A 22426-nucleotide genomic window follows, 5' to 3' on the forward strand; every position below is an offset into this window, starting at 1 on the left:
TTCGTTCTTTTTTTATTTCTTTCTTTTTTTTATTTCTTTATCTCTTTCCCTCCTCCCTTCCTCCCTCCCTCCCTCCCTTCCTTCCTTCCTTTCTTCCTTTTCCACTCTGCTGAGATGACATGCACAATGCTTCCTCCCCTCCTTCCCTCCTGGAGAGACCGTGAACGCGCTCGGTACTATTAAATGGGCGGGCTCTGAGGCGCGGTCACGTCCCCAGCAGCACCGGCGGTTTTGACGGTCACATAAAACCACGCGTCCCACCGGAGAACCGGGACAATCTCTCTTCTCTTAGAGACCCGAGCGGAGCTGACCGGGAACAGCTTGTGGACCTTGTGCGACGGATCCAGTTCCGGTGATATATTTTGCTCTTTTGTAGCCTAAGCCAGTAAAAAAATATCCAACTTTGTTCCATTGAGTAAGCTATAGGCGCACTGCATTATTGTTGTTGTGTGTCTGCGGGCTGGACCAAGACCAGCTGGCAGACTGACAAATTATTTTCAGGCAGGGTTACCTGATCTCATTGTTTGGCATTTCTTTGAAAATTGCCCTTCCGAAAAATAACCTAGATTGCTTGATTGCTATGGGTTCTGTGGTAGGCTACTAATTAGTGACCTATATTGTCCTTATTGTATCCTACTTTATGGTATTTTTTTAAATCTCCTATACTATCTTTGTAATATTATGATATTATCCCTATATGGACATATAGTGTGTCTGTGCTACTAAATAGCGAGTTTATAATGATCTTATCATACTTAAGATATCACTTTATTAATCCCCTTGGGGAAATTCGGGTGCCACAGCAGCAACTGGCAGAACAGTACCAGGGGAAAATAAGTACAGAAGATAATAAAGAGAAGAGGTAATAAGATAAAAAATAAAGGTAATGTACATAATATAAAACTATAGAGACAGTGCTAAATGCAAATAAATGCAAACAATAATAATAAATGCGTATCCATATATATATATATATATATATATATATATATATATATATATATATATATATATATATATGGATACGCATTTATTATTATATTAATGACACTAATTATGTATATATACATACATATATATATATATATATATATATATATATGTATATATACATAATTAGTGTCATTCATTTTTATCTCCTATGGTTATAATATTCGTATTCCTATAAAATCCTGTGGGTGCTTGTAGTGTGATTCAGTAGTGGTGGCATCACTATAATATACCTGTAATATTCCTATATTGTGGGATTACTGTAGTGCTAATATAGAAGTAGCTACTATAGTTCTTATAACAGTGGATAGATTGATGATTTTTCTGGAACTAACTGCTACTCTGCAACGTAATTTTCATGTGAAAGCACAATGTTGTCACACGTTGTTGTCTCGTGCGATTCTGTATTGAGTAAATCGGTTTTTCCCCCCATGCTTTTTAGGCTGCCTTACAGTTTGAAGCCTGCTTGGGATCTGGGTAATGTGCTGCCTGAGACCAGAGATCCACTGCTGACACACCGACTATTAAAGGTATAGTGTTACAGAGCGGAATATGCTGTATGCATCCTCTATAAACCTGTATATATTATATGTATAGGGTTTAATCAGTTCATGTCATTTATGGTTGATTGCTTGCTTGCTTGCTTGACCTTTGAATTAGAGGTCACAGGAGCCACTGTGTTTATTCATCACACTGATGTCTGGATTACCAACAGGCCATGGAGGGCACATGGGCCCAGGAATTTAATTGAATTACAAATGTAGATACATTTGTAATTCAGTTGTAAATTTGCACTCATGAAGAAGGGGGGGGGGGGGCATAGAGCATGGTTACCTTGGGGCTGTAAACGGGATAATCCTGTTAATGTTATAATCACATTTCACAATAGTTTTATAGTTTTCACCCCTAGTTGTTGGGGTATGTTGATGTGGCTCAGCACCCCCACCCCACCCCACCCCACCCGCCTGCTGGATGCTGTCTTGATTCCTCCAGGTTGAAAAAGGCTGCAGGCTGTTATTCGCTACCTTTTTTTTTTTTTTTTTCCCATGCCCTCGTCTGATTCTGATAATATCCAAATTATGTCAGTAGTTTTGTCTATTTCTCATCTTAAATCCGTCCCTATGATTCTGTCTCCATCACTCCCCCCTCCCTGTCTATTTATACACTAATGTTTCCCAGAAGGCCAACCTTGGTAGCCTCCACCTTGCGTGGGATGCTGGAGAGCGGGGGAGCAGGAGTGGAGTGTTTTGATGCCACTTGGCAACAGTAACAGGTGTGGCACAGTCAGTCATGGGGGACTCTATCTTCAACTGCTGTTATGTCCCACCCCATCCCCCAGGCGAGGAGGAACCCCCGCGATCCAGACGTTCAGAAAACATGGCCTCCCACTCGGCCCAGATCTCCTCCGACAAGCGCTTCCTCATCTTCTTCGACTTTGACGAGACCATCGTGGACGAGACCAGCGATGACATGGTGGTGCAGACCGCCCCGGGGCAGCACCTGCCGGGCTGGCTGAAGGACACCTACCAGCCCGGCCGCTACAACGAGTACATGCAGCGCGTGCTGGCCTACCTGGCGGAGCAGGGCGTGACCGAGAGCAACATCCGCGCCGTCATGGAGAAGATCCCCGCCACGCCGGGCATGCCGACCCTCTTCCAGTTCCTCCGCACGCGCCCGCCGCAGGACTTTGAGATCGTGCTGCTGTCCGACGCCAACTCCTTCTTCATCGAGTCGTGGCTCCGCCGGGCGGGGGCCCGCCAGCTCTTCCACAGGGTCTTCACCAACCCGGCCACCTTCAACAAGGACGGGCGGCTGGTGCTGCGCCCCTTCCACTCCCACGACTGCCAGCGGTGCCCCGAGAACATGTGCAAGCAGGCGGTGGTGCGGGACTACGTGACCCGCAGGACGCAGGAGCGCGGCCGGCCGTACCAGAGGGTCTTCTACGTGGGCGACGGTGCCAACGACTTCTGCCCGGCGCTGGCCCTGGGGCCCCGGGACGTGGCCTTCCCGCGGCGGGACTTCCCCATGCACCGGCTGATCACGGAGACCCACGAGGCCATGCCGGGGGAGTTCAAGGCTGTCACGGTGCCGTGGGTCAGCGCGGAGGAGGTGGTGCAGCGTCTCAGGAAGCTGGTGGCAGAGTAGAAGTGAAGAGGTGGAGGAAACACAGAGGAGAGAGATATAGGGGATAAGGGGCCAGATTTAGTAATGTAGACCTACACTGCCACACACACACACATATCAAGACACTTGGAGCTATATTCTCAGGTACAATCCCACACAAGCTGATGATCACACTCATTTCAAAAGCTATAAAACAATAAAGTTGTCTGCTCAGTGAATAAACAACATTGTTCCCCCGGCTTGGCTCTGTGCCATCCAGCCCTGTCCCAGTCCAGCTTCTCACGTTTTGGTCCAGAGGTCACTCTGCAGACAGAGGCCCTTAACAACATCACCAGGTTAATTATTATGGAGACCAGCCAGCTGCCGCTGTCACTGTTATTCACTGTATCAGGACAGTACTGATTAATCCAATGCTATGATATATGGAATGATGTGGAAGAAAAGGATATGGTAATCATTAACTGAATAGGTGATAGTGAGTGTATTTTATTTTGTTTTGTTTTAAGTGAAGATCCCCTCATATGCTTCGGCAAAAGCCTCATTACTTTTTATCAAGTGTTAAACTGGGTCAGTAGGGCAACAATCCTTTTTAATTGCCTTAATATGTTAAAAACAAAAATATTTCCTTATGTACAATAATAATGACAACCAACTGATGGGTTGCTATTGAATAATAGAGAGAGCAATAGGGTGTGTTTTATAAATTGCACTTCTTTTAAATGTCAAGTCTTAAATTAACTACGTAAATGAAATTAGAGTAACACTGCCATCTGATGGTAGGTCTGAATACTCAGTGGGGATTTCAATAAGCCCAAGATGACCAAACTACAGTATTTATATCAACAAATGTGTCAGAGAAGAATCAATCTATAATTTGAAAATGTATGAGTATTGTTTAAATGTGTATGTTTGTATGTTACTTGTTTATCCGTCTGTTTTGTGTTGTTACTTTGTAGGCCAGGCCTACTTAGGAATCTATTAACACCAGCAGGAATAAAGCCATCAACTGAAATGCTGCCTGTGTCTGAATTTACTGTCAAACCTCGTTACACATCATTGACAAAGATCAATTCAGAAAGCATGTTGCTTACATATAACATGCTGCCTTTTGTAACCCAGCTAGCCAAGGCAGGCCACATTTCACACTGAACATTTAATACTTATTATTATACATATTCATCAACCACCAGCCAATCTACCTGTTTACCACTGTCTGATAAGATGCACATGCCCTCTTCCCTGGGGTCTGAAGGTAATAGTTCTTGGCTAAGCCTCCTATCTGGCTCTATCCATTATGTTCATCCATATGTCATGCAAAAATGCCAGATGGGTGATCCAGTGTAGTGACATGACAAGACAATGACTGAAATCCATGAGAAGTCAACGCTGATTTATACAAATTAGTAAACTATATGTGTAATGATGAATTAAAAAAGTTTCTGAAGTAAGGCTAACATTGAGCAATAAGGCTTGAAGGGCCTCAGAAAGAGAATTTGGGACCGTGGGATTATAAGGTTTCGTGTGACATTTGGTTTCCCTATTTGGTTTCCCATTTGGTTTCCCTATTAATGCTGCTCTACAAATAGATCTTCACCTGAGGGTCAAATTTGATTTTTCAAAATGTTTATTTCATGTGTCAATAATGCCAATAACTAAGTTTCTATCTCTGAAAATGCCCACATTTCTAGACATTTACATGCATTTGCTGCCCCTGATCTGGCCAGTTGAAACTATTTCTTAATGTTCAGCACTATGGGAATTGCATGCAGCTAAACTAACTAGACAAAATTAAACTTGAGTAATGTAGACTGAACTAAAAACCAAACCTAAATTTACTGGACTAAATTATATGAAATCAGACTGAACACACACGCACACAGACACAGATCTATATATAGGCCTGCATATTATATATAATTTTGTTAGGCACTTTTCAATTTTCATGTAGGCTGTTTATAAGCGTTTCGTTTCACACACACACACACACACACACACGCACACGCACACGCACGCACACGCACACACACACAAAGAGAGAGAGATCTATAGGCAATACAGGCAAATCCAAAAATCTATCGGCGATATAGGCAAATCCTACAACGTATATTATTGCCAGAACACCTTCAAGGGTCCTTAGTCATCCAATTTTATTATGTGACCCACAACTGACATACTTCAATTTGGTATTGGTATTTGGGTTCCAGTTCTTGTTTGGGTGAGAAGGGATAAAGCTGTTGATGTCCTGGAAAATAAATGTACACTTTTAGGATTTTGGAAATGCTAGGATTTGTGATAGGATTTAGTTTGCTTTAATGAAAGAAAGGATAATTATGCTGTGTACCGAAAATTATCTGTTGTCCACATGCCGCAGCAATAGGGGCGGTAGTGAGTCTTAAAGTTGGATGCTAACCGCCATTAAAAGAATAGAGTAAGAAAAGCCGGAACTAGTGCTTCGTGCGCATGGCGGTATTTGGAAAATTATATCTTATATTTTGAATAAACACCCAACTTTTCCCGTGTTTTGAAAGCATATTTGGATAACTACATTGTAACGAAATCCAGGTGAGTGTGTTTTGCATCTTTCATCTTGCAGTCCAATACATAAAGCTATCGTTACAGCGTTTAAACTCGGCAACAACGCAACTCAAACGTCGCCTTGAAGTCATTCATTTCAGTGCTTGTTAGCTAGCATGCTAGTCACCTTGCTAACGTGTCAAAAGCAGTTGATAGTCATTGAAAACAGTGTGCTCCTAAAAATTACGATCATAAGCGGTCGAGATGTCAGTCTCAACTTTTCTGTGTTACTTGGAAAACAGCTGTAAATTAATTGAAGTGTGGTGGTGCATATATCAAATACAATGTTAGCATTAGCTTGAGTCGTATATTAGTTCTTGCTAGCTAAACCCTATCCCCCATACGTGCTGTTGTCGTATAGAAAGAACATCACGCAAAACTTCATTAAATAATCGGGCTATTTAATGTTGCTTTGCATATCATGTTACGAATAGTTATGGTCTATTGCATGCGACGGCATGCAAATGACCCATGTATAAGTCGCACTTAATTAAATACATTTTCAACTTGTAGAATTGGTTCACACTGCTCGCTACCGTCCACCACGGTGTATTTTGGTGAAGAAGATTGTAAGTTTTTAAGTGAAATCCTATGGAAGTAATCGCTCCCCTGTGTATTGGATACACGCCGAATTGAAGATTAGCTACTATTCATTCTTTAAGTCATGTTCTACAACCTGTGTACTTTTGCCAATATGTAAGACAATAGTAAACTGCGAGATTTTTACATGGAGTTTGGCGTGTTGTTCTCTACATACCAAAGAAAATGGCACGCATCAGGTCTAGTATTTCAACTTAAGTGTTGTGTGTCATGCATTGGTCTGTTGGCCTTGAACTCTGTTAATATATTGGCTTTTGCTAATGTTAGAAAACCCACTAACATATAAATAACCATTAATAAACAGACTTTCACCCCTTGTCTCAGCTCTCTACAAGATGGAGGCTGATCTGTATGATGAGTTTGGAAACTACATCGGTCCAGAGCTGGACTCTGATGACGATGATGACCTGGAGGCAGAGGACAGAGATGTTGATGAGGTATGCTTCGAGTTCAGCACAAACAGTTATAACCAGGGAATTGTCTGTTTGTGCCGTGTGTGTGTGTGTGCACAAATTTTACAGTAATAAAACACTTTCCTTGTTAAGGCTGATGAAGATGATGATGATGACCCCGCTGATGCTGATGACGATGTCCCGGGCATGGAGGTGGTCCTGCATGAGGATAAAAAGTACTATCCGACAGCAGAGGAGGTTTATGGGCCCGAAGTGGAAACTATCGTCCAAGAGGAAGACACACAACCTCTCACAGGTCAGAAACAGAGAAAAGTGTGACTTACATTTACAGATTTACAGTGAAGCACATAGAATGCTATTAGGCTATTTAATCAGCATACACTAACATATCTGTATTGGTGTGTGATGAATGCTAATATCTCAGAGCCAATCCTAAAGTTAAGGTAGACATACTGACAATATTTTCTGAAGAGATTCACTGCAGCACACAATACTGACAATATTTTCTCTCCGCTCCCACCAGAGCCCATCATCAAGCCTGTGAAGAATAAGCAATTCACCTTGATGGAGCAGGAGCTACCCGCCACTGTCTATGATATGGAGTATGTAATCAACTTTTTGCTTGGTTTTTTTTATTGGATATGAACTCCTGCTATTTGTTTGCAGTGTGAAGATGCAGATATTTATCCAGAATGTCACTCAACAGCTGTGTTTGTATTGTCTCCTCTATTTCCCATTATATTTCTTCCATTCATATTGTGTTTTCTATTTGAATTGTCATAGTACATCTTTCACAGTGACTAGGTTTACATAGACAGCAATAATCCAACTATTGGCCTTATTCTAAATAAGACAATTTTCCAATTAAGCTGTTTACATGGGTTGCGAGTAATAGTTTGATTAAGGTGTATACATGTCTAAAATGCCCTTCAATAATGCGACTAAAATCAGAATACTCCGTGTCTTAATGCGATCATGCTTACGACTATAACTTTATTTGGGCTAAGATAATCAGATCAAATGCCGTTTACATGGAAATTTCTATTCTATGACTATTGTCTTAATCAGGTTAATATCAGATTAGTACTGTCCATGTAAACATAGTCATTGTCTTATCCCTCCTTCCTCTTTGCAGATTCCTCGCTGATCTGATGGACAGTCCTGAGCTGATCCGTAACGTCACCCTGTGTGGGCACCTGCACCACGGCAAGGTTAGACACCGCCTAGAGCCTCTGCAGGGCTGGACCCGGCCCACGCCTTGTTAGCTGTCTGTCTGTCTGTCTGGAGACGCTGCTGTCTCTGCAGTGGCATTTTGCCAAGGAGCACATGTGTTCTTCTTAAGTTGAAAAATTTAAAAGGACAGGAAAGAAATTTGAAGTGTCTGTGAAAGTTGAAAATGACACATGTGCTGCCTTTTCAGTTTCCTAGGCAGCATTAGCTTATTTTTTGGGGCGTATGCTAGTAAAATGGTTGCACTGTAGGTTTATGCTTAATTTATGGGGATCTAACGAATTCATTTATTCCATTCAGACCTGTTTTGTGGACTGCCTGATTGAACAGACGCACCCAGAGATCAGGAAGAGAGATGACGTGGATGTGAGTACTGTTTCCAGTAATTACATATCTTTGTAGTTTATTACACATTAAATTGCTTAAACCTCAGTTCTCAGACATTATTTTCAATGGTTATATGGAAACAGAGACTGACGGGGTGTTTTGTCTCCCTTTCAGCTCCGATACACAGATATCCTCTTCACAGAACAAGAGGTGAGTGTTTTGGTTGACCTGTGGCATAATGATAATTTCCCACTGCATTTCCACTGCATCTTAAAGCACATTGTGTGGTGTTCCCACACATCCTGGAAAGCCAAAAGGTTGTAGCCATGGAAACATGGACAATGAGAGAATGAATAAATGAATATAACATCATTTGAAAACTTTAGTTAGTCCTGGAAAGAGAGAATGTTAGGCCCATGTCTTTATGATAGACGACAGGCTTCTGCTTTAATATCAGTCATTACCTCTCCCTCATTCAATGTCAACATGCACTCAAAGCAGTTTGACAACTGTTGGAAATGCTGGGTGAACATTACACTGTGGGATACGGCAGGCAGGCTGAATAACTTCCATCCAGGCCTGAGTCCTTGCTCTATTTGATTGATATTGCCCTGCAAAATTATTACCTAAAAAAAGAGCAGGGCTGCAGATGGTGACTTTTTACCTCGTGTTTTTCCGTAGAGAGGAGTCGGTATCAAGAGTACCCCTGTCACAATGGTCCTGCCCGACTCCAGAGGCAAATCCTACCTCTTCAACATCATGGATACTCCAGGTACTGTGTGTTGGCTGGATCTTTGTTTGGCGAATGCAGTTTTGGGTTTAGGTATAGAACGGCGGAAAGTGACGTAATGCCTCTTGTCCCCTTTCCAAGGCCATGTGAACTTCTCCGACGAGGTCACATCTGGCATCCGGATCTCAGACGGCATCGTCCTCTTCATCGATGCAGCGGAAGGAGTGAGTCACTCTTCTTTCCTTTTTTCACATTCTTCCAATCCCGCCCCCCCGCCCCCCCCCTCCACACATGTTGATTCTTCAGCCTTCCCATAATAACCAAGTCCTGCGTGATTCTCTGTCAAGGTGATGCTGAACACGGAGCGTCTGATCAAACATGCAGTCCAGGAGCGTCTGGCCATCACCATCTGCATCAACAAGGTGGACCGGCTCATTGTGGAGCTCAAGCTGCCTCCCACAGACGCTTACTATAAACTACGCCACATTGTGGACGAGGTCAATGGTTTGCTCAGGTAATACTGGGAACCCACTGCATCCACAACTAAGAGCCCGGGAAGGGTTAATGGTTTCGTATGATATAGTACACTTAATTTCCTATGCAAGGAGAAACTATCTTAACCACCCACGTTGATTTCTTTGTTGCTGTATATCGAATGGCCCCAAGAGCTCTGACACAATCAGAGACATAAAATAAACGCCCGTTCTCTTCCCTCTCAGCACGTACTCCACAGATGAGAACTTGGTGGTGTCTCCTCTCCTTGGGAATGTGTGCTTCGCCAGCTCCCAGTACAGTATCTGTTTCACCCTCGGGTCCTTTGCAAAGATCTACTCGGACACCTATGGTGAGACAACTCTCTTGCACATGCACACGCTCATAAACACCGGACAGGACACACCCTCCCTCATCTTATACCCTGAGCAGTATGTGCAAAACTGTATCAGTTTTAACTATGAGAAACAAGGTAAGGGCTAACTCCTGTCTCCTCGGTTTGCAGGTGACATCAACTATAATGAGTTTGCCAAGAGGCTCTGGGGAGACATTTACTTCAACCCCAAAACGTGAGTAGCTGATTTGAAGTTCAACACCAAATCAGTTGATATTATTATTTGATACTAAGCGATCCTCTCCATCCCCCTCTTTCTTCTAACCCATCATTTCTGTCTTTGTGGCTTTTCTCCTCTCTGTTCAGGCGCAAGTTCACAAAGAAAGCTCCCAACAGTAATTCCCAGCGCAGCTTTGTGGAATTTGTCCTGGAGCCCCTCTACAAGATCCTTTCACAGGTTTGACATGTCTAACATTTTGCTCATATACATCCTATATCATACACAGCGGGTAAATATGTCAGGATCCTTTGTGACTGTATGACTGAACCTCTCCCCGTCCTCTCTCTCTCTGCAGGTGGTCGGGGATGTGGACACCTCTCTCCCCAGGGTTCTGGATGAGCTGGGGATCCACCTGACCAAAGAGGAGCTGAAGCTCAACATTAGACCCCTGCTGAGGCTCGTCTGTAATCGCTTCTTTGGAGAGTTTACTGGTACGTCCCCCGTCTTCCTGGGCCATTACATGTGTGACCAGTGTCTGAAAATAACTTTCTGGCTCACCTGCAAGGGCTGGTAAACTAAAACATGTATCTGCCAAGAACAATTTTTACTGGCCAAAATAATAAACATACATCTGTTTTATCGAAATGTCAATCTACCCATTGTCAATGCTGTTTTGTGTATAGAATCAGTTACTGCGTGTTAAAACTTGCTTCCTCACTCACATATACAATGGATCAAGTTTGTAATTCATCATGACGTGCTGCAAAATTCAAATTACAAGAGAGCATTTTGAAGTGTAGTTTCATAGTTTGAGAGCAGGCAAAGACCAAAAACTGTATAACCGAGGCTTTCAAATGTTATCGTCTCAATAGTTACCGGCTCATGTGGCAGGTGACCTTATTGATTTACAATTTTTACTGTTTGGCACTTGGGGGTGGGGTGTTAATTTCAATTTCTGACTGTGATGCATTCAGAAATACTTGTGACGTAGAAAGACATATCTGTGCTCATTACGCTAATAGCATCTCCCATTGAAGTAATTTACATTACATTGTACGCTTTGCAGTGCTCTTCTTAAATCCCCTTTGTACTCACTGCTGCAGTCTACCCGAGGCGCTGTATCTGCCTGGTGCTTTACTCGATTTTCTGCTCATAATGATAATTGCAAACTGAAGGTAAATGGTCACGGTTTTGGTAAATGTGATAAATTAATCTGAATTCAAGCATGGAACTCTCCCCGCAGGCTTTGTGGACATGTGCGTGCATCACATCCCATCGCCACAAGAGGGCGCTAGGAATAAGATAGAGCACAGCTACACGGGAGGCCTGGACTCGGACCTGGGGGAGGCCATGGCAGAATGCGACCCTGATGTGAGTATGACGGAGTGGGAACAACAGACTGGTTTATGGGCTGGTGAGAAGCAGATCCACTGACTTAACTGCTAATTGGTGGAATCTGTTTCTAGTGGAAATCAATTGTTTCATTCCAGCTGCTCCTGCAAATTAAGCCAGCAGGCTGTTTTAATTGGCTTGAAATGAGTGAGCTGTTAAAAAAGCCACTACAAGACAATGAAGGACATTGATCACAATGTTCCAAGTTCCCTTTTTAAAGTCTTATTGCCTAAGCCCAATTAAAGTCGTATGAGAAGAAATGTTACATTCCAGCGGTAAGACTTTCCTGTCCTATTTCCCATCCCGCTCTCTTATCCCTCTTTCCCGCTCTCCTCCTTCGCCTCCCTCGCCCTCAGGGTCCTCTGATGTGCCACACCACCAAGATGTACAGCACCGAGGACGGGGTTCAGTTCCACGCGTTTGGCAGGGTGCTGAGCGGGACCATCCAGGCCGGCCAGCCCGTCAAGGTTTTGGGAGAGAACTACACCCTTGAAGACGAGGAGGACTCCCAGGTCTGCACCGTGGGACGCCTCTGGATCTCAGTGGCCAGGTACACTCAAGACAGATTTGATTTTCTGTTGTTTCTAGTAATAGAAAGTGATGTTTGTTTGCGTCAAGTCCTGCCATTCCTTCCTCCACCCTTTTCAGATACCAAATTGAAGTGAACCGAGTGCCTGCTGGTAACTGGGTTCTCATCGAGGGCTGTGACCAGCCCATCGTCAAGACCGCCACCATCACAGAGCCCAGAGGGAATGAAGAGGTGAGGAGAAAAAAGATAGAAGTGCCTTTTGAGATCTTAGAAATACATTACTTTATGGGGAAGAGTGGGGTTTCAACTCTCGTAACATTTTGTGCCAGGCTCAGATCTTCAGGCCGCTCAAGTTCAACACGGCGTCAGTCATCAAGATCGCCGTGGAGCCCGTCAACCCCTCCGAGCTTCCTAAAATGTTGGACGGACTGAGGAAGGTCAACAAGAGCTACCCTTCTCTCACCACCAAGGTACATACATCCACCCTCGCTCAAATAGGTCCCCATGTTAATCTAAACAAATTGGTATCTTAAGGTCTATCTTAAGTCCTTGCTATGTTAGGTTCCCAACACTCGTAAAATCCCTGCAGTATAAACTAAATAAACCATTGAGTGCTTCTAGGTTTGAAGTCTAAAGGGAGGGTAGATTTTGTGCAATTAGTCTGCCCAGTAGCCCTCAAAATTAGTTTTGTCGACCAAAACAAATCCAAAACCACCATTACAAAAGAACTGATTTTTAAGCAATAATTCAGCAGCTACTGATGGGCTTAGATTATGATTGAGTGTGTGTGTGTGTGTGTGTGTGTGTGTGTGTGTGTGTGTGTGTCTTTCAGGTGGAGGAGTCTGGAGAGCATGTTATCTTAGGCACAGGAGAGCTCTACCTGGACTGTGTCATGCACGACCTCCGCAAGATGTACTCCGAGATCGACATCAAGGTAATTTTTCTCACTGCTTTCTCACTTTAAAATGTGGGTTAACTCATGGAATAGTATTGTAAATATGCAATAATACACCATAGGTATGTAATGAATCTCCCTAATACCTATTGTACATTCAAGGGTGTAACGGCACACAAAGTGCACAAACGTAATTTGCTTTTAAGAGGCAATTATTACAAAAAGTTGTTAGACCTGAGGTTATTTCACTGGAATAAAATCATGGGCTTCTTTCTGTAATTATGCTTATCTTCCCCCACAGGTTGCTGACCCAGTTGTGACTTTCTGTGAAACAGTAGTGGAGACATCATCACTCAAGTGCTTTGCTGAAACGCCAAACAAGAAGTGCGTGCCAAACATAACATTTTTCCATTTTTGGCGTTTAGCTGGTACTCTTATCTAGAGCGACTTACAATGAACACAATGTAGAATGAGCTTACATTCTTAGATCATCAATATAACCCACACTTACAGTTCACCAGTAATCTGCTCCTCAAACTTTTCAAGTTTTGACATGGACTGCTTTTTAGACTGCAAGTTTGGATGTTATATTTCTTGTTGTGAAGTTAAATTTGTGTACTGACTTGTGTCTGCCCGAGTCAGTCCTTCCCTCTGGCGGAGTCGCTCCCCCCGTCCCCGAATGATTGATTGACAGCTGTGTGATTTGATTGACAGGAATAAGATCACGATGATTGCAGAGCCCTTGGAGAAGGGACTGGCTGAGGACATCGAGAACGAAGTGGTGCAAATAACATGGAACAGGTATGATCTAACAGCGTGGCCAGGCGTGTCCACACACACTCACACAGCATTTATTGATCTTTTAATTAATCGAAATGGCCGTGTCAGTCAAGCTGTGTTTTCCCTTTCATGTTGAATGTGTCCGTAGTTTTACCCTGTTTCCCTCCTTGCTCTGATTTGGTACAAGGCTTATTAATATCTCCGTGTTTCAGAGCCGTTCTGACTGTTTATTCACTGCTATTTATCCTTCCATTAGTGGTGAGCAGGCATGTAGGAATGGCAATTGGTTCTTAAATGAAATTAAATTCTTTCATTGGAGAAGGTGGAGGAATTCTGTGATGCCCGGGGCCGAAGTAGTAATTTAAAAAGTGCAATAACTTGAATTGTAGGTAATATACATTTGAATCCATAGATGTGTTAACTTAATTTTCTACTACTTACCTTTCATAGACCACAAGGTGTGTCTACTCTGATGTGCCTGTTGCAGTTCCTTTTTCAGTTATGGATTTGACAACCGTGTGCCACAGTTTGATAACAGTAGTGTTTTAATTAGGTCTTCTCTATTGCTCTGTTCATTTGGCTCTCACGTACTTTCCTCAAAATCAGACTGAAATCAAAGCAGGAAAAATATTATTTTAATCATTTTTCGAGAATGGATGCTCACCAAATTTGAAGTTTCACACTTCTATAAGACATTGCCTCTTAAAAACCATAGGATGCTACAGACCCGGTCAGTGTAACATCATGTGCCATAATTTGAATTTAGTCAATCAACCAACAACACAGACCATCAAATGTTGATTTGAATGTTCAGAACTGAAGTGAACACTCTTTGGTAAAACGAAACTCGAACTAAACAAAATCTTTGTTTAAAATGTTCTTTTAAAAATGATAGGTAGAACATTTCCATATTTGAGAGTAATGGACATGATGCTTTTACAGCCTGCTAACCGTTCTGTGCATCGTATTAAATACATGCCCTGTAAATTGACGTCCTTGGTATTGATCAGTTCAATCATGCATTGAAGCATGCATTCAATTTCCCATCCCCATTACATGCAAGAACATGCAGGGTTTTGTGTTCTGGTGGGGAGCGGCCTGCTCTCAGTACTCAGCTCATCTGTGAGGCCATCTGGGCTCAGCGTTGCCAGCATGGTGCAGCAATGCCAGAGATGTGACATACTTCACACACCATTAAACTGAACCTTCGCTCTATTTCTCCTCTTCCATTAACCCCTCTGCCCCCCTATCCACCAATCTCCATAATGTTCCAACCGCCGTAATGTCCTAACCTTGTTTCAACCAGTCGCTGTCCTGTTCCCTCATGGCAGGAAGAAGCTGGGAGAGTTTTTCCAGACAAAGTACGACTGGGATCTGCTGGCCGCTAGGTCTATCTGGGCCTTCGGTCCCGACACCACGGGACCAAACATCCTCGTCGACGACACCCTGCCTTCTGAGGTGAGCTGTTGTATCAGCTGGGGGGTCGGACTACTGCTAAACTGGGCCGAGGGTCTGTCTCTAGAAAGGTTTAAGCTGATGTTTTGTGTTAGATTGTTGGTTCTAGTAACAGAGCTAGAGTATGTATGTGAAGTGTCAGATCTTGGACACCTGCTCGGTAGGAGAAGTGCAGAAAGCTATTGATTAACTGCTTGTCAGGACCTACTCCGAATGTCTAGAGCCACACACTTCTTTGTAACTGCAGCACAGCTGACAATTTATCTCTGATGATGATTAGATGTGAAAGAAATCACAAAAAATTCCCAAGGCCAAAAAAAATCATCCAATATGACTATGAGTCTAGTCTTGTTTATTTATATAGCCCTTTATCACAAGCAAGTCTCAAAGGGCTTTACATAGCATCATATACAGTCATATACATACTACATCATATGTACTGTACATACTATACACATGATATACATCCTATACATACACATCATTAACTACATTATATACATACTATACATCATATACTACGTCATATACATCTTTTTACTAGATTATATACATCATATACCATACTACACACAAACACACTCGTGCCTATGGAAAATTTAGGTCTTCAATTCACCTGACCCGCATGTCTTTGGACTGCAGGTAGGTAGCACATTAGAAATTGGGGAAAAATGACTGGACACAAAACTCACATTTCACTTATTTACTGGGGTGCACACCACACTAGGCTATTGATGTGTGTGAGGCCTTGCTTTCTGTACCAAGTCCCACCAGAGCCCAGCACCCTCAGGTGACCAGCCCTCTGTTGTTCCAGCAGGAGGAGGGGGGACCGCAGCTCTCCTAACCCACTCTGCATGTGTGTGTTTTTCCTCTGTAGGTGGACAAGGCGCTGCTCGGCTCGGTCAAAGACAGCATCGTCCAGGGCTTCCAGTGGGGCACCAGGGAGGGGCCTCTGTGTGATGAGCGTGAGTGCCGCCTTCAAGCAAATTCCAAGCATTAATCCAATTCAATTAATCAAAACTTTATTTCTAGAGCACTTTTCAGACAAATTCCCAGTGCAGTAGATAAGACAGGAAATGGACAGGTTACAGTAATAGAGACCAATGCACAGAACAGTTACAGATAAAAACGCACCTAGTTAAAAGCCAGAGCAAAAAGGAAGGTTTTGAGCTGGCGTTTAAAGATATTAATATTATCCACTTTCCTCAGATCCTCTGGGACACTATTCCAACATATAGGACCATAGCTACTAAATGCCGCCTCTCCAAAGGTCCCAACCCCCACGTCTTTTTGACATTTTCTAAGTGCTGAAAAAGAAATTATGTAGAAAAAGCTGCTATTCATAGCGCCATTACAATATTCAGCACAAAGAAAACCAAGCCATTTTTCTCTTCTTAGCCATCAGGAACGTCAAGTTTAAGATCCTGGATGCCGTCATCGCCCAGGAGCCGCTCCACCGAGGAGGAGGCCAGGTCATCCCCACAGCCAGGAGAGTGGTGTACTCCGCCTTCCTCATGGTGAGATCACTCCCCCAGTCCCATTCTTCTCCCCATCTTCCATTAGCTCCCCCGGACTTCCCTTTCATCCTCACTTTCTCTAATGTTCCATTACCATGATTACGGTCGTGGATTTCGCTGACGTGCCTTCTTTTTTAATTGCAGCGCGATAACATTCCTCTTTCACTTTTTTGGCTTCTTTCCTCATCTCCCTTTTGCTCTTTCATTATCCACACCTGCTGTTATCATAAATCCTTGGGTCAACTTTATACAGCGTAGCCATACTGTTTCTCCAGGCTTTTGTCCTCTCACTGTAATGTGTGGTCTTTGTGTCCCAGGCCACTCCGAGGCTGATGGAGCCGTATTATTTTGTGGAGGTTCAGGCTCCTGCTGACTGTGTATCCGCTGTCTACACAGTTCTGGCTCGGAGAAGGTTTGTCCGCTCTCTTTATCCTGATGTCTATTATCAACTCAGACAGGCATTTAATAGATGAAGTTTGGCTCAACACCATGAACTTAGAATCAATTCCATTAGGCTCAACACAAAGTACTGGTCACTAGTGCTGAACCGATTTGTCGATTAAACGATTAGTCGGTGGATAGAAAGAAAATTTAATTTTGATAATTGATTTATCATTTTAGTTTTCATTTTTCATTTCCCAAGTAAAAATAACAACAAACATTTGCTGGTTACAGCTTCACAAATGCTAAGATTTGCTGCTTTTATCAGTTTCATATCATTATAAAATGAATACTTTGGGGTTTTTGGCTGCTGGTCAGACTAAGTAAGAAATTTGAAGAATCACTTTGGACTCTGAGAATTTGTGATGAGTCATTATTTTTGTCATTTTATAGACTAAATGATTAGTCGATTAATGGAAAAAATAATCAATAGATTAATCAATAATGAGAATAATCGTTAGTCAAAGCCCTACTGGTCACCTTAAAATGATAGGTTTTTTGTTTTGTTTTTGTTTTTGATTTGGTCCTGTCTTTCTGTTTGTCTCCTAAAACAGGGGTCACGTTACCCAGGATGCCCCCATCCCAGGGTCTCCTCTCTACACCATCAAGGCTTTCATCCCGGCCATCGACTCCTTTGGCTTTGAGACGGACCTTCGCACACACACACAGGGACAGGCCTTCGCCCTGTCGGTGTTCCACCACTGGCAGGTGAGATGTAAAGATGTGTAGACGTAAACCTGCTTTCCGTCTGGCGTTAACCTGGGTGATCGGATTGGAATCTCGTCGAGCAAAACCGCATTAAAACCAGGTGTAAATGCACCTATGATCCATTGAAGATCTGATTATCCAAACCACATCTGGAGGGAGTCAGAGATGGATCTTGCCACATTAATAACAAAGTAATAACAATGCATCTCCAATCCACATATAACAACTATATAAATGGAAAGAAAGAAAGAGAAATAAAGCACAGATCCAAAAATGGAAACGCATGCAAATCAAACAGATAGCAGGCAGCTTGGATTGGAACATGCTCGTGAAAAATGGCTTGTCGATACTCGTGGATGGAAAGGGAGACGTGGTGTTACTGTAAATTTTAAAGGACATAAATATAACAAGAGGAAGTGACGCTTGTGGCAATCTGTTTTGATGAAGAAGAAATGTGATTTTCATGTGAACACCGAAGACACATTTTAATGTCGGCTGTAAAAGTAATCCAGCTAAATCATATCTAGATGTGGATATTTTCTGAACAGTAAAAATCTGATAGTGCCAGATCAGACCACATTCGTAGGTGGTTTGAAATGCGATTCAAACAAAAAAATGCAACTCAGTCTGAGCACTCGGATCGGATTTCAAGTGTTTTTTGTTTTTTTTTTCATCACTCCCCGTAGGACACGTATATGATGTCACACGTTGCATCAAGAAGAGAGAAGAGACGTTGGTGTCGTGTCGTCTCGTCTTGTGCGTCCGATACGTTCTGCAAAAAGTCTGAATAAGCAACGGTGAAACTTCCATGTCACTGGCTTGTTGCTGACACCCGGATCCTTGTTTGATAGAAAACACGTGCACGCCTGCGTCGTTACTATGGCAACCAGTGTTCGTAACGACAGCAAATGATATCGTTGAAACGCACTTATCCGACCTGCTCCCATGTGAATTGCAGTGTGGACAGTCGGCCTTAAACAGCAGATCTGAGAAACAAATCTGATTTGCCTGCTGTCTGAACAGAGCTTTTGTGTCAGTAAATGGGAGAGACTTTGTTTCCTTTTGCTCTCTCCCCCTCTCACACACACACACACACACACACACACATACACACTCACATTCACATACACAGCTTGCGTAGCAGAGTGACCAGCCTTGTGCTCATGTCTGCCACTCTGGCTAAATTACTTTTGATGTGGAGTAGAGTGGAGTGTTGAGTCAGCAAGTTTTATGTACAGTGTGGTTGTCTCTGCCCCCCCCAGTCCCCCCCACCTCCCCACCCCACCCCACCCCCCCATGTTTGACCTGTGTGTTGGCACTCTCCATAGCTGTGTCAGGTAAAATTAATTAACTCTGCTCAGGGTAGATTCATACTTTACAGCGAGGTTATTTGTCGGAAGGAAAAAGAAAAGAGTTTTTAATTGTTCATACAGGCTTTTTCCTCTTGGGGTGGAGCTGCGAGTGGTGGATGAGATAGTGTATATGAATTATGCAATTACATGTTTGTCCAATCACTGGAGAAAAGGTTGTAGTTGATCAATAACGTGGCCCTTCCCCCATAAGAGCTGCGCGGGCAGGCTTGAATTGATCTGACCTCGCTAACCACTGAAAACCATGGATGTTGGGTTTGATGGAAGAAGCTAGAAAGATCACCACAACCCAACAACCCAAAAAAATGTGGAAAACATTGTTTCCATTTTGTCATTTCATGGAACCACAGGATCTTCTATTTTTTTTTTTATACCCAAATGGGCTTTTTTTTTTTATAGTAATGTTGTCATTTTCCCCAGAAGACACCCCTGGGTGCTCTACCAGTCATCTTGACCATCTTTCCCTAATGAATTCTCTGTATTCTTTGAAGCAGCTCCAGATTCATGCCATCATTAGTTTGAGTCGTAGTTTTCTTGTCTCTGTCTTTAGAAGAGAGTTTCTCCTGTTAGCAAATATTGATTTGACTGCCCTAGAAAATAAGAATAAAATAAGAATTCCTGAATTGTACGCTGTGCCTCTGTCTCAGTAGTTTGATCACGTACTGCCAGTATTGGCATGTGCACGGTGTGGAATTACTGTTGTTAGCGGCCTTGGTCCATCTGTTGATTGGGCCTCAGCCACTCCATTGATTATTTTTTCCCCCTTCCCTCCCATTTTAATCTTCCCCTGAGGTTCAGGTCTTATAATTTGGTCCGGTGCGACCCCTCATTGATAGCAGGCCAGGATCCGCCTTTTAAAGGTCACTGTAGAAGCACTTCAGGGCCACTGTAAAAGATCCAATATTCCTAACCAATCTCCTCTGCCCCTCCCCTGTCCCACAGCAGGCATGTATCATGGATCCATGACAAGGGGAGAGGAAAGGCCAGGCCTCAGCTAGTGGTCAAGATAATGGATTTAAGAAATAATTTCAAAAGCCCAAACTCGATATGCTAACGTTGCACAGATGAAGTGTTGGTCAGACTGAAGGAGTGACGGTCTTTGCTTGTTGCCTTTTCCATCGTGTTGATGGACAAGTTCCTGACTCAGTAACAATGGGACAGACTTGCACATGAATCAGATATTTGGTGAAGGGTTTGAAGCTACTATGGGAAGTGTCTGCTCGGCTAGTTTAGGCTTCAAATTTGACGTGGTACCTTCTTATGTTGTCAGCTTGCATCTCGGATGGTGCTCGACTAGATACGAATGGGAAGATTTCCTCTAAATATGACTGTTTCCCTGCAGATTGTGCCCGGCGACCCCCTGGACAAGAGCATTGTGATCAGGCCTCTGGAGCCGCAGCCCGCCCCCCACCTGGCCAGAGAGTTCATGATCAAGACCCGCAGGCGCAAGGTGAGCCTCATGTCCATGTATTTATCTATTGGTTTGTCTCAGATGGGTCCGTGTAACGCTTATCAGTTCAATATTCTCTTTATAAACGAACATTTGGAAAATCTGAAAATTGGGTACAGTATTCTAAAATATCAACTTTTTGCCTCTCAGATAAATAGAAAATTGGGATTTTAGATAGTCAGATTTTTGTTATACAATTGGAAAATTAAAAAATTGGTGTCAGGATTTCTTTTCTCTGAAAATTAAAAAATGGAAAATTGGGGTCAGGATGCCAGTATTGTAAAATATCAATTCCTTATCTCTCAACTAGCCTAAATGCAGAAGGAGTTGATCGTTTTTTCAATTTTAGAATTTTTGTTGTATTGTGTATCAGTTAATTTGCCGTTTTGCATGGCTGATGCCCTGTGTGTGTTGCCCCACAGGGTCTGAGCGAGGATGTGAGTATCAGCAAGTTCTTCGACGATCCTATGTTGTTGGAGCTGGCCAAACAAGACGTGGTGCTGAACTACCCCATGTGAGAGACTCGGGGACGGAGCCCTACTAGTGCAACATCCACCCCAACCCACTACTGCAGTCAACATCGCAGCCTCCTCCCTACGTCTCTTTCTTTTTATTTTTTGAGGAGACCTGGGGCAGAATAGGGACACCATAGCACAGAAGCCATGAAAAATCCTCCTGTCTCCCTTTTTTGTAATGGGAGTCATAAAACCTACCATTGATGAAAGATTTGTAACAAGGGGAAATCACCTGTTGCCTCATTGGGTACTGGCTTGATTTTAAAAAAATGGAAAAAAAAACCAAAACTGAAAATTTACAGCCCCTCAATGCAGAGTTGTTTCTCATAGTGCATTCTACTATAAAGGCTCAGTGTGAACTGGACAGGCTCTAAATGACAAACATTGCAGAAGTGCGTTGCGTCTCATCTTTGTCTTGTATTTTATTTTTTTATATGTATAAATTCTCAATGTTTTTGTAGAATAAGATAACTTGGAAAACTTTTTTTTAATGAAGCTGGATGTCATTGATCTGGTGTATGACCGTTTGAATAAAAGATGTCTGTAATTCAAATAAGACATTACACTGTTCTGTACTCAACTCTTTCTTAGAACAGGAAAAAATCCTCCCTCTTGAGGATGTAGACATAGAAACCTTATGTAGTTGTAGATGGGGGAGAGGGGATTTGAGAGGCATTTACTGTCTAGTTCTGTGGGTGGAGAATAGTGCCATGTTGGAGCTTTGCTGATGGTTTGAGTGATTGGCGTGTCTGTCTGGGACGCTGTGTGGGCTGTGACTGATGGACAGGCTTTGGGATGGGTCGCGGCAGGGACAGAGGAAGCAAAGGTTAGGGGTCACATGGCCGGCTGAAAGGAAAAATGAGGGATGATGCAGCCTATCAAGGTAGATCACTCCAGCGACAAGAAGCTTGGTGTTAACATCAGATTTAGCTGGAAATTAAGCCTATATGTTCTATTTCTCATACCATTACAATATGGAAAGGTGGAGTGGAGCAAAGAGATTTCTGCAGGCATAGATTACAGTTGAGTTCTTAATTTTTTTTTTTTTTTAATCTTTTATGCTAACGGGGAAGTACTTTGGAGATCCTGGAGTCCTATAAGAGACTTATGCATGGTTTAAAACTGCACTAGGCAACATTTTTATGTAAAAATACACCTGTCTAATCAGCCTAAATCACAAAGTGGGGCTGCAACGGAGAACAGGGTCCCATCCTCACTAATTGAGTTCCCACAGATTCATCCTATTTAAATTTATGTGTTTTTTTTAATGTCAGGTATGGATTCCTGGGTATTTAAGTTGCCTAGTGCAGCTTTAAAGAGCTGTTCCCAAAACAATTCTG

The 22426-nt window shown here is 42.9% G+C and overlaps 2 protein-coding genes across 3 annotated transcripts; both read left to right on the forward strand.

Annotated features, from left to right (window-relative positions):
* Positions 1–220: 220 nt before the first annotated feature.
* phospho1 (phosphoethanolamine/phosphocholine phosphatase 1) lies at positions 221–4126 on the forward strand. 2 transcript variants are annotated; one of them, XM_071909269.2, is made up of 3 exons: positions 221–352; positions 1433–1520; positions 2170–4126. In XM_071909269.2, exon 3 carries the CDS (start codon positions 2281–2283, stop codon positions 3133–3135), a length of 855 nt encoding a protein of 284 aa, XP_071765370.1. In that variant the 5' UTR covers positions 221–352; positions 1433–1520; positions 2170–2280; the 3' UTR covers positions 3136–4126. The 2 variants fall into 2 exon arrangements, with proteins under 2 accessions (XP_071765370.1, XP_071765371.1); XM_071909270.2 differs by having other exon boundaries at positions 222–352; positions 2330–4126.
* A 1413-nt stretch (positions 4127–5539) lies between these two features.
* On the forward strand, positions 5540–21644 carry eftud2 (elongation factor Tu GTP binding domain containing 2). Its single transcript, XM_071909277.2, has 28 exons — positions 5540–5676; positions 6613–6725; positions 6834–6996; positions 7225–7303; positions 7837–7912; positions 8232–8297; positions 8433–8468; positions 8940–9030; positions 9130–9212; positions 9336–9502; positions 9708–9832; positions 9986–10049; positions 10181–10271; positions 10390–10525; positions 11278–11405; positions 11783–11976; positions 12075–12186; positions 12285–12425; positions 12788–12889; positions 13152–13234; positions 13565–13651; positions 14962–15088; positions 15963–16050; positions 16484–16602; positions 16920–17014; positions 17598–17751; positions 20464–20571; positions 20994–21644. Exons 2-28 carry the CDS (start codon positions 6624–6626, stop codon positions 21087–21089), a joined length of 2913 nt encoding a protein of 970 aa, XP_071765378.1. The 5' UTR covers positions 5540–5676; positions 6613–6623; the 3' UTR covers positions 21090–21644.
* Positions 21645–22426: the final 782 nt, after the last annotated feature.

This window comes from Centroberyx gerrardi, chromosome 7 (assembly GCF_048128805.1).
Source record: "Centroberyx gerrardi isolate f3 chromosome 7, fCenGer3.hap1.cur.20231027, whole genome shotgun sequence".
In the NCBI taxonomy this organism is placed as follows: domain Eukaryota; kingdom Metazoa; phylum Chordata; class Actinopteri; order Beryciformes; family Berycidae; genus Centroberyx; species Centroberyx gerrardi.